General features: G+C 43.0%; 2 protein-coding genes across 3 annotated transcripts in view; both read right to left on the reverse strand.

Annotated features, from left to right (window-relative positions):
• hlfb (HLF transcription factor, PAR bZIP family member b) overlaps positions 1–13,142 on the reverse strand; it is a 353,334-nt gene that overhangs the window by 55,780 nt on the left and 284,412 nt on the right. The window lies entirely within an intron of this gene.
• stxbp4 (syntaxin binding protein 4) overlaps positions 1–13,142 on the reverse strand; it is a gene marked incomplete at both ends in the record, with an annotated part of 46,595 nt that overhangs the window by 27,790 nt on the left and 5,663 nt on the right. The window contains 4 exons of the mRNA XM_083994392.1: positions 8,754–8,828; positions 11,185–11,254; positions 11,602–11,697; positions 11,838–11,911. Coding sequence (XP_083850518.1) covers positions 8,754–8,828; positions 11,185–11,254; positions 11,602–11,697; positions 11,838–11,911 — 315 coding nt within the window. The remainder of the gene's footprint in view (positions 1–8,753; positions 8,829–11,184; positions 11,255–11,601; positions 11,698–11,837; positions 11,912–13,142) is intronic.

Raw genomic sequence — 13,142 nt, forward strand, 5'->3', positions numbered from 1 at the left:
TATCCAATGAGGAGAGAGAACGGCATGAAGGGCTGTGTGTGCAGCCAAGGGATGCGCGTGAATGTGGTGACGTAGCACGAGGACCAATTGATGCCTGACAAGGGCGGGGGCTGCTAACTCATGGTGCGTTCAAAGAAACTCGTACTTTGTGTTTTTCCTTCCTGTGAAGTCATACCAGTTCGATCTGGTACGAGTTCACGGGTCGGAAGTTACGAGTGGCCGTTATAGGGAACTTTCACAGACAACAGGATGGTAAAAACACGAGCTACGGGTTACCTGGAACGCTACCAAGTCGTAGTTGTGACTTGAAGCTGTAACTTACGGTTTCAAAAGCCTGCCTTGAACGCAGCATTAGCCGAAACGGCCGTGAAGCTGATATCTGCTTTAAAATAAGACTCATCACATAAAAAGTAACTTGTTTTTAGACACTTTTTCCTTCTTTCAAGCAGATTTTCACTAGAAATAATGTGATAATGGGGCAAGTTTTTCTTTCTTATTCTAAGCACAAAAAACTTCCTTTCACTGGCAGATTTTTCTACTTATTTCAAGTGAAAATTAGTTTGAAACAAGTGAAAATGATCTAAAAACAAGTAAATTTTTAGGTGAAGAGTCTTATTTTAAGTGGAAAGAGATTAGTTTTGGCTAGAAATGAGACATTTTGACAAGAAATAAGACAAATATTCTTGGAAAGATTTTGAGGTTTTGCAGTGTGTGTGTGTGTGTCTGCTCCGTCACGGCAGCTCTGCATCTGCAGCTCTGATGTGTGAGTGTTTGTCTCCCTCACATGGTCGCCGTGGAAACCTGAGGTCACTCAGTCAGAAGAACTGGTCGCCCGCCGCCGCCGCCTGATCCTGATTTGATTTGATCGGATTGGCTGTTAAAGCCTTTAAACGGGATCGGCTGAGCGGCTGAGACAAAACATCCAGGGGTCAGAGGTCACACACACACACACACACACACACACACACACACACACACACTCATCACCTGTCTGACCTCCTCCGTCTCCGTCGCCATGGCAGCGGACCAATCAGACACTGTCCTACATCATGTCCACTGCTATTTTGCTTGTTTGTTTTCTTGTTATTATTATACAGTATGTTTCATCATCTTTAGTATTTTGAAATAGAGAATAATAATATTGGTGTTGATACTAAGCCGATGTAATTATAACAACAGAGAGGAGCAGCTACTAGAAGTGTTTCTTCATCCTGCTCCTTTTCATTCATGGTGACTATGTGTAGCTACATTATGTATGTAAATATGTGCAACCATATAGTAAGTATGTAAACCATGAATGGAATAACAGGGTTCCTACAGCTTAAGCCAAGTTAAATTTAAGACTTTTTAAGACTTTTTTAAAGCCACTTGAAATTAAATTTAAGACCGACTTCATAATAAACACAAATGCAGAAAAAAAAATAAAAACCCCACATCAATTACATACGTAGGGTTAGGGACAATTGTACCCACTTTCCTATGTGGTCCAAGGTAAAGTGACTGCTACATGAACATTGGATTGTGTCTCTTTCCAGCTGTCCTTTCTAAATAAATGCATAAAAAGTCCCCCCCCAAAAAAAACACTGACTCGGGAGCTGGTGACGGCCGCCACTAACTTCTCTATGTCGAAATGTTACCAATTATTTTGAGATTTGAGACTAATTACAACCATAAAATACCACTTACCATGTGTTAACATTTTTAAGACTTTTGAAAAATTGATTTAAGACATTTTAATGCCAATTAAGGCCTCATTTTTAGATTAATGAATTCAATGCCTTTTAAGACTTTTTAAGTATCCGTAAGAACCCTGAATAAATCTAAATGAAATGAAATGTTTCTGAAAACATCACAGGAGCTGGGACGTTTATTTATATAGGATGTAAACTTATGTTTCCATACAAGCAGAGGATGTTTATGTGTGGTAATACTTCACATGACCATATATGGCAACATACATACACATACATATATCGGTAACCCTTTAATTTACAGGCTGTTAATTATGTGATAATGTCAAGAAATGGCAAAGACATAACAATTAATTGCGTCATAATGTCTAGAAATAGCCCAGAGTTTCATAGTAATGTCATGTTTTTCATAAAGGTAATAGATTACACATTGGGGAAAGGCCAGAATTTCTCTCCACCAAGTCCTAAGTTGCAATTGACGGTTATTTCTGGGCTATTTCTAGACATTATGACGCAATTAATTGTTATTTTCTTGGCTACTTCTTAACATTATCACGTACTTAACAGCCTGTGAATTAAAGGGTTACCTATTTTCGCACTGTAAAAACTCAAAATCTTTCCAATAATATTTGTCTTATTTCTTGTCAAAATGTCTCATTTCTAGTCCAAACTAAACTCTTTCCACTTAAAATAAGACTCATTACCTAAAAATGTACTTGTTTTTAGATCATTTTCACTTGTTTCAAACACATTTTCAATTGAAATTAGTATAAGAATCTGCCAGTGAAAGCAAGTTTTTTGTGTTTGTAATAAGAAAGAAAAACTTGCTCCACTATCAGATTTTTCTACTTATTTTAAGTAAAAATCAGCTTGAAACAAGTAAAAAGTGTCTTTTTATGTGATTTTATGTATAATGAGATTTGTTTTGACTAGAAATAAGACAAATATTCTTGGTAAGATTTAGAGTTTTTGCAGCGTTATGTGCGTTTCTTTTTTATGTTTCTAATTACTCATGTTTGTATTTTTTTGCTCCTGACAGAAAACCATCATCATCATCATCATCATCATCATCTCTCATCAGAATGTGAAAGCAGCTTTAATCATCAGACGTCTCTGCCGTGTCACTAAATATAATTGGTTGTTTCTGTGTTGATGTAATTAACACAGAAACAGGCTGTGTGACCCATCTGTCCCGACTGTCCCTGAACTACCCCTGAGAATTCACCCCCGACTCCCCCGACTTCTCACGTCTGGACAGCAGCTTAAAAAACCACGTAATCTTCCACCCTCCATCCAATCCAGCACCAAACTCACTCCATCAATAAGCTTAAGAGTCCACGTTTGGGGTTTTGGTTTTTTGTTTTTTTTGCTTTTTTCGTCGTCGTCGTCGCTGTTGTTGTTGTGGTTTTTATCCATTGAACCTGTGAGGACAGCGGCGCGGTGAAATCCCTCCCACCCCCCGCTGTGTGGTTGCATCACGCCCCCCCCCCCACCCCCCGCTGTGTGCTGTGTGGTGGTGGTTGCATCACGGCGTCCTCGGCCTGACCCTCCGTCCCGCTCAGCTGCAGCTGCAAATAATCATCATCGTAATTTGTTTTAAGTGTGAAACAAAAACACAAATCGCTGCAACAATGGGAGGTCGAGCGCCGAGGTGACACATCTGACGTGACGCCGCAAAGCTGCTTTCACACACACACATACAGACACACACACACACACACTCTCTCTCTGTGTGTCTGTGGTTTTGTTTCATAATAATAAAAATGAAAGGACTTGTCTCTCTGCCAGAGGTGCGACGACCTTTCCTGTGCAGCCACAACAACACGGTCACTTCCCATCATGCACCAGTAAGCCGAGGCTGCACCTCACGTCACCCTGTAAGCACCGCACGCACACACACACACACACACAGACACACACACACATTGCACACACACACACAGACCAACTCTCACCTCTGGGACAAATTCATTATCATCCCTCTTCTCTTTCTTTCTCTCATCACACACACATCTTCAATTCAATTAGCGGTGATGTAACGGCCCAGTGAGCACAGATTAATGTCGTTACTGCACAGGTGGCGATCAGATTAATCCACCTTTAACTGAGCAGTTCAACTTCCTCTGCTGCAGACAGACAGACTAACTAACTGGGTCTGCAAGGTTTACTCTGACTGACTTCCTGATTGATAAACCTGGATCAGACCTTTAACCCTTAGAGCTCCGAGCCTGTGGTGGTTGCTGTTGAATACTTTGGAATGTACCTTTATATGAAACACAAAGAAAAATACCATCACCATGCTCTGAGTTGTAAAATTACAACAACAAAAAAAGACATTTAAAGGTATAGTATGTAGGACTCTTCCTCCACTCTCCCTGGAACTAGTTACAAGTCATTGGTTTAACCAGCACTAGGACTCTGGAGCTGGGAGATAAAGGGATAGTTCAACATTTTGGCAAATTGGCCCATTGCCATAATCCCTATAGTCTTAGGAGTAGTTTCATTACCTTTAATTGTTGGAGCAAGCTATTTTTAGAACGGCGGAGCAGAGCCGTGAGCTCTTCACGACGGTATTTGCGCCTTTCCCTCATCAAACTCATCAAATACACAATCCAACAACTCCACAATGCTCTGGTGGACAAGTTGTGAGCTGCACATTCACCACGCTATGAGATAATAACACAACGTTACCACACAGAGTTGTTTTAGAGGGAAATGCAGCCGGAACTACATTCCAGACACGGCTGCTGCTGGGCGGAGGGATTTCAGAAGAGAAAGTAGTTCAGAGTATTTGCTTGCACCGTTATTATTTCATAGCGTGGTGAATGTGCAGGTCATACATTTTTCACGAGAGCATTTTGGGGTTGTTGGATTGTGTATTTGATGAGTTTTAAGGGGAAAGGCAAAAGTACTGATTCATGCAGAGCTCACGTCTCTTCCCTGCTGATCTAAAAACAACATGCACTGACAATTAAAGGGAATTAACCTACTGCTTTGACTATAGGGATTATGGCAATAGACGAATTTGCCAAAATGTTGAACTATCCCTTTAAGGTACAAATGGAGCAGAGTTAAGGTCGTACACCGGAGCTGATGCTTATTTCTCTGGTCAAACAGAAGCATCATGAGACGCTAGCGGCTGATGAAGTGGTTTTCAATCGCCGACTGGCAGCAGGAAGTGATGTCAGAGAGCGGGAGCGAACCGGAGCATTTGTCTTATTTCTTGTCAAAATGTCTCATTTCTTGTCAAAACTAAACTCTTTTCACTTAAAATAAGACTCAACACCTAAAAAATGAACTTGTTTTTAGATCATTTTCACTTGTTTCAAACACATTTTCAATTGAAATAAGTAGAAAAATCTGCCAAGTTTTTTGTGCTTGTAATAAGAAAAAAATACTTGCTCCACTATCAGATTTTTCTACTTATTTCAAGTGAAAATCTGCTTGAAAGATGAGACAGACAGGTTAACAGACAGACAGACAGACAGACAGCACCGTGTCCCTATTGTGTCAGGCTGCGTTTGTCTCAGCGCTGCAGATCTGACGTGGTAAAAAGCGCCGGCGACAGCAGAGTGCCAGGTCGGTTTACCTCGCTGCCGTTCCGCTTCTCGCCAAGGACGGATCAAACCACTGACACGCTTCAGTTCTACGGGCGGTCGCAGCTGCAGGTCAGAAGACACACTGCAAAAACTCAACATCTTTGCAAGAATATTTGTCTTATTTCTTGTCAAAATGTCTCATTTCTAGTCAAAACTAATCTCTTTCCACTTGAAATAAGACTCATCACCTAAAAATTAATTTGTTTTTAGATAATTTTGAATTTTGAATCTTGAAATAAGTAGAAAAATCTTTTTTTGTGCTTGTAATAAGAAAGAAAAACTTGCTCCACTATCAGATTTTTCTACTTATTTAAAGCGAAAATATGCTCGAAATTAGTAAAAACTGTCTAAAAACAAGCTACTTTTTATGTGATGAGTCTTATTTTAGGTAAAATTAGATTTGTTTTGACTAGAAATGACATTTTTGACTGGAAATAGGACAAATATTCTTGGTAAGATTTTGAGTTTTTGCAGTGCACATCGCTACAAACCGCCAGCGAGTCCACCCTCACTCCGGTTGTTGTTTAATACTGTCAAATTAGCTGGATTCATCTCAGTGTGTTGCAGAGCTGCACCACTCCCGTCCTGTAATTACAGCTACGCAGATTAACGACAGCTGAGTTCTGAAAGCTGCTGGTATTTAGTGCTGAGAGCTTTACTCGGTTTTGCTTCCTCAGTTTTTCAGCTTCTCAGCAGTTTATGAGCTCAGAGCTCAGAGAGAGCTGTCGACTGTCGGCTGCAGGGGAACCAGAGGAGCTGAAGATACAGAGACAACAAAGACACATGAGCTGCAAAGACTCACAGCACAACTGGAAGTGTTTCTGGAGGACACAATGAAGTGAGGGACCAGGCTAAAGGCTAATGCTAAGCTAACATGATCAATGTGATCAATACCATGTGAATCATGTGATGTTGATGTTTTAATAAACTCAGCTTATTGTCAAACCCACTAACAACAACGACAAGGAGCATGAGCAAGCAAAACTGTAAAATTCGAAGATGCAGGACAACATTCGGTCAATCATCCCTCTCAGTGCTGCGTAGATACAATTACACACCTATGGAGTTCTTAACCACCAGAAATCAAATCCCAAACAGAATTAAATATGTTTAGTGCTAGAGCTAAACATTGGCTTAAGCAGCAGCAGAAATGTGAACATTAACTTCTCTCAAGTCACTGTCAATACAGCATTTTACCAATGTTTAATGTATATAATCTGTGCAATTTCTTAATCTAAATTTTGTAGCTGTGTTTATAAATTCATCATATCTATTCACTGTATTTGTATTATTGCACTTATTGTAACGGTATTCAGTATCTTTTATCCTTCTTTAGCCTGACCAGGGACAAAGACTGCAAATTAGCTGCAGCTAGACGTCTTGTATGCATCGCATTTTTCATTCTTTGTGGCAATGTTGTATGTATCGTCCCTGTTAAATAAACATTCAAATAAAAATAAATAAACATGAAGCTGTCTGCACAACTTCTAAGAAGAACAACTAAAGGTCCCTCACACATGAAAACAGAGACGTTCTTTGAGGAAAAACACAAGCACGTCGCAACGAATTCCCCTCTGTTGTATTTCTGATTAAATTAAATGTAATGTAGACCGATCAGTTAATTGTAAAACATTTATTTATTGATGTAAATGTGGTGATTTCTGCACATACAGACAGCAGCAAGTCAGCACTGCTCCTCTGACCAGTTCCTCCTGAAGCTTCACTTCTCATTTACACAAACGAATCAATGAGACCATTAATTAATCTGCTGCTTTCTCTGCATGACGATGTAGGCTGACCGGTCGATCACAGGTTCGATCCCCTCAGCAGACCGCCGCTGCCTCTGAGATGTTTCTCCCAAAACGTTTCTCCCAAAACCTCAGAGCAAACTTCCAAACAGACGTCAGTTGGATAAACTGACCACAGATTCGGACTCTAAACTGTGACTTTCTCACATAAAAAAAACATAAAAAGTTAATAAAGTGACGTTTTCACAGCGCTACAGCGACTTTTAGCTGCTCTAGTGCTAACGCTTTTGGTTGAAGCCGCAACGCCTTAAAATGGTTGAGTTATTGTCAAACTGATGACATTGTAACACGTTTGTGTCTTTGTGTGTTTCCTGTAGTTTCAGTGAGTTGACCTCTCAGGGCCACCGTAGTCGGTAGCTCGCTGTCTCTCTTCTGACTGAACCTTTGTAGATTTTGTAGATGTGTTTCCTGTGAAGCAGCTCAGATCTACGTATGTTTCACTGCAGAAACCAGAAGCGCTGCCTCTTGGACAGAAACTGCAAATCAAACTGCTCTGATCTGAACCTCTGGTAAAAAAAAAAATGAATCTGGTTTAACGTGGAGCTGGTTCTTCAAGACTAAAAGAAAGATGGCCGCCTGCCTGCCTGTTGAAGAAGCAGCTTTGGGGATGGTACCTGGCCAGGAACAGGCTTTCTTTCAGAGAGGATTACCCCACATGAAAGCAGCCGGAGCCTCGAGACGGCGAGGCGGCGGAATCGGGCAGAGCGAGCCGAGCGCCGGCACCGAGCGAGGCGAGGACCGGTACGAGCTCAGGAAGATTATCACCTGGATTAAACTGGGAGGAAAATGTCAAACAGCACACGTTGCCAAACTGGGAAATTATGTCACGTTCACGTCTCACACTCTGACTGATCAACGTTTCTCATTTCTTGTTCTCACCTAAAAACTCTGTCTCACTGAAGAGAGTCAAGGAAGAAACTGACAAGATCCTACAAGTGAATTCCCCATTGCACCCATTGATATTCCTGCTGGGAGCTACAGCTACCTCTGGAAACATACAGCTCAGATCAAAGATACATGTCACGGATACTTTTACTGATTGCTAAGAAAACGATAACTGTTAACTGGAAAGATCCAAAACCACCGACCATAACTCAGTGGGTACAGAGACTGAAAAGGATTGACTCTACACAACGGAGCGAATGACTGCAAGTCTACAACTGAAAATGGACACTTTTGAACAAAGGTGGAACTGTATTCCTCTCTATTTGGAGGACTAATGGAGGAATATGGGTTATTATAAGACTGTCATACATCTCTAAGATTGATATTGTACTGCTGTTATTCCCTTTGGTGCAAATATCTATTCTCAGTGCGATTTCTCTTTATGGTATTTTTTTACTGCATTTTATTAACCTGTATTTCAACTCATATGGTCCTATGTCAGTGAATGTTTTGTTTTTGTGGAAAAATTAAAAAAAAAAAACGTTCAAAAAAGAAAAAACTGTCTCACTGGTCTCTATGGAAACCAAAAGTCCTGGGTGTTTTAGTGCCGATGATGCAGAAACGACATCAGCAGTCGACCAGGTGAGTCCTCGCCCCGACAGACACACAAACGTTTCGCATACGTACTCAACTTTGAACATTCAGGGTTTAAAAAGAAGTGTGTGATTATTTTCACAATAAAAGCACTTTTTTTTTTCTTTTTTTTTTACCTGGATTCATCGTCCCTGGCGACGAGCAGAGACATGTGATTGGAGAGCGAGGCCGTCCTCAGGATCTCCACCGCCCTGTCAGGAGACAGACCCGTTAACAGCTGAGTCAGGTACGGAGGCCAAGGAGGGACAAAACTAACCTCAAGATGACAAAGCTGGTTAATATCTGAGTTTGGACTTTCTCAGCTTCTGTTGGACGTGACGGTGAACACACGTCATATATACAGCTCTGGAAAAAATTAAGAGACCACTTATAATCGGTTTCTCTGGTTTTACTATTTATAGATATATGTGTGTGAGTAAAATGAACACTTTTGTTTTATTCTATAAACTACTGAAAACATTTCTCCCAAATTCGAAATAGAAATATTGTCAGTAAGAGCATTTATTTGTAGAAAATGACAATCAGTCCAATTTTTTTTAAACCAACACTAAGGAACTTTTCAACCTTCATATACTATTTTCATAACTTTTGTGATGGTACATCGACTTACAACAGGTTGAATGACACCTCTGTCATGGCCTGAGGGGGTCTGTATCATAAGGGTTAGTGATCTGTATCTCTTTCACTGGCACTAAGCAGCTTTGAGGAGCATGGTAGGAACCCTGCTCTCACTTAAGTTTCACTTTCACTTTAGCGAGTCAGGACGAGAACGGCGCTACGCGCTGGTGCTCATGGGAAATGGAGTCTTCCTTCAGGCAAAACACTACCGCTTTGGGCCACTGGCGCCGCCAAACTCAACCAAAACTGAAAGTTCTTTAGTACTGCTTTAACTTAGGGAGAGTTGTGAAATCAGCATTGGTGGAATAACTTCATTAAACCCTTCAGTGCCTCGTTAAAGGATAATTTCCGTTTTTTACAACCTGGACCTTATTTCTAGCATAAAATACAATCATTTTACTCACCCAGAAACTTTGGTGTCATTTGGAGTTGTTTTGACGAAATTAGCCCCAGTGGAGCGGCGCGTATATCCGTATAATGCGAGAGCACGGGGCACCCAATGCAGCCTCTAAATAACACATTATCCGCCGCAAAACTCTTTCATTTCGCCAATATTTTGTTATGATACACTAGTGATATTCCCCTCCGAGCCCGTGGTGGCATGTTATCAACATGCTGCGCCTGTAGGTTGACTACTAACCTCCGACCTGGATGATGTCATCTCTGAGCGCCGCCCGGCTCATTCTGATAATAATCATCCTGCTTCGCCATTCGGGTCCATTTTTAGCTCAACTAGCCAGAGCTTTAGTGAGTCCAGGTTGAGGAGAGGAAGCCTGTGGAAGCTGAACTTCATCCAGCTGCTCATTTTGTTCTGACAAGTCAGAAACACGCAGAAACCAACCATAGCATTAGCCGTAGCAAGTTAGCCGCGCCGGGCAGCGGTCGGAGATGACATCATCCAGGTCGGAGGTTAGTAGTCAACCTACAGGCGCAGCATGTTGATAACATGCCACCACGGGCTCGGAGGGGAATATCACTAGTGTATCATAACAAAATATTGGCGAAATGAACGAGTTTTGCAGCGGATAATGTGTTATTTAGAGGCTGCATTGCGTGCCCCGTGTTCTAGCATTATACGGATATACGCGCCGCTCCACTGGGGCTAATTTCGTCAAAACAACTCCAAATGACACCAAAGTTTCTGGGTGAGTAAAATGATCTTATTTTATGCTAGAAATAAGGTCCAGGTTGTAAAAAACGTAAATTATCCTTTAAGTAGAATGAGCTTTGCTTATGTTGGAATTCAATAGACACCTGGATGGAACAGCTGCTAAACATGTACAGATGTAGCCTGCCAAGCCAGACTATCCCTTTAACATGTCTAGTCTGCAACGAGCGGTCGACCTCGGCTCAATCCAGGGGGCGGGATGAAGGCTGTCTTTCAAACTGCCTCTGCACCAATAGGGTAGCGCTACGACCAATCAGAGCAAAGAGCAGGATGACGGAGCAAACTGGTAGGTTAAACTTTTCCCATATCCCGTCGGCAAAACACCAAATACATCCTTCTTCCAAATGAACGACTTCAGTGCAGTTTCTGGCTCAACTTTTAAAGAAAATTACAAGTTTAATTCTTTCAAAGTTGATGCCAACGCTGATTCAAACGATTCCTTTGCCAAAGCCATCTATCTTCTTGTCATGTTTTACACCATCACAAGTATGTCGTCATGGCGTTAAGCCGCCCAACGACTAGTCTAAACAGATAGAGCGCTGTGATTGGTGAACACAAACGGTGTTCGAGACTCAAAAAGTTCTTATGGCTCGTTTCTAGACCTACGGAGCAGATAGATTTGCTGCTGCTAGGGGGCAGAGAGATTTCTAGGCTAGTACAGATGCTGATTTAAGAAAAAATTGTAGTGGTCTCTTAATTTTTTCCAGAGCTGTCTGTATAAATATATACACACTGAAAACACAGCACACAGCGACTCTCACCTCTCATTGGTCACGCCTATCAGACTGATGTTATTGACATCCAGAATCAGGTCACCTGACTTAAGCCGACCTGGAACAGAGAGTGACAGACAGACAGACAGACAGGTGAGTGAGGCAAGGCAATTTTATTTGTATAGCCCGTTTTTACCACCAGTTTGTCTCAAAGGGCTTTACATGGCATCATAACAACATCCTCTGTCCTTAGACCCTCACATCCACTGAGGAAAAACTCCATGGAAAACCCTTTTAACAGGGAAAACCAGGAGAAAGCTCAGGGTGAGCAACAGAGGAGGGATCCCTCACCCAGGACAGAGATGTTGTTACAGACAAGACAACAGAGGATCATAAGAACTAGAACTAGGATTCCAACTGTACTTTCCCTCACAGTCGGACCCAGAAAATAAGAACTCGACCCACCGTCCATCGCTGCCAAACCGCCGGCGATCACCCGCTTGATGTAGATACCAAACTCTTCTCCCGTCATCTCGCGGTAACCGCCGATTATCTTCACACCTGTGGACAGGACGGACGGGACGGACGCTCGGGTTAGAGACAGGAAGGGAAACATGGAAACATGGACGAGTCTGACAGCAACGACATCCTGCAGCTCAGAGGCCGAGGAGGAGGAGGAGGAGGAGGAAGGTGGTGCTCACCGAGTCCCTTCTTGCAGTCGCAGAACTCCAGCCTCTGTACGGCTCGGTTGATGCCGTGCGGGCCCATGATCGTCCTGGCAACAAGCAAAAACACAACAGGTTCAAAAACATATCAACATGCTGCCTCACACAAAGCCTCTCCCTCTCCCTCCGTCTCTCAGCGCCGCTGCACAGAATAATCAAATCATCACAGGATTTTGTCATTGCCCCCCCCCCCTCCTCCCTCCTCCTCCCTCCCCCCTCCCCCCCCCTCTCCTCCTCCCCCTCCCCCTCCCCCTCCCTCCTCCCTCCTCCACGCGGCCACATGCAAACCAATAAAATCCGTCGCGTCTTAAACGGCACAGCGGTCGAACCACACTGTGACCTGCATGTTGTGAAGCTTTGATCGACACAAACAACGATTAAAAACATTACAAAGCAATTATGACTCTGTGTGTGTGTGTGTGTGTGTGTGTGTGTGTGTGTGTGTGTGTGTGTGTGTGTGTGTGTGTGTGTGTGTGTGTAGAGAGAGAGAGAGATTATAGATGAAGAGATTCCTCAGATGTGATGCTGCTGTCTGCTGGTCCTGGTCCTGAGGCTCCACGCTGCAGCAGAGACAAAGTCAACTGAGGTTGTTTCAGATGCTTTTGTGTGTGTGTGTGTGTGTGTGTGTCTCTATGTGTATGTGTGTGTGTGTGTGTGTGTGTGTGTGTGTGTGTGTGTGTCAGCGATTGTGTAGAGACAGCAGCTACTGTCATGCACAAGTTGCCAACAACCACAGCAAATATGTGCACAAGCTCAGACGTTGTAGCCTAAAGATACTGTCTGAAAGTTCCTGACCAAGCCCCGCCCCCCCGGCCAATCAGAGAAGGCCGTGGCGTCCCCCGGCCAATCAGAGAAGGCCGTGGCCCCCCCTGGCCAATCAGAGAAGGCCGTGGGAGCCGACAGCTGTCAGTCAACACAACAACAACATGCTTCAATCTGTGTCCACTGCCACTTCATGTTGGCATTAGCTGGAGGACATCTGGACAGATGTGGACAGGACGAGGTTGGAGGTGAGTGGGCGGAGCGTCGTGCTAGCTTGCCCCGTTGGTCCTGGTTACCGTAGCAACACAGGTAGAAGAAGAGAATGAAAGTGAAGAGGAGCGGCACAGATAATGAGAGGGATCCAGATGTGTTTCAGATCTCTTTCCTTCTCTGAGCTCCATGTTTGGTCTCCTCCAGAGAAACATCTGGAACTGCAGCTGTTCAATGCTCCTCTGTGTGTTCTGGAACCAGGTGTAAAGGTGAACAGCAGCTCAGCTCAGCTCAGCAGATCTGAGTCTG

Source organism: Trachurus trachurus, assembly GCF_905171665.1.
Source record: "Trachurus trachurus genome assembly, chromosome: 19".
Classification (NCBI taxonomy): domain Eukaryota; kingdom Metazoa; phylum Chordata; class Actinopteri; order Carangiformes; family Carangidae; genus Trachurus; species Trachurus trachurus.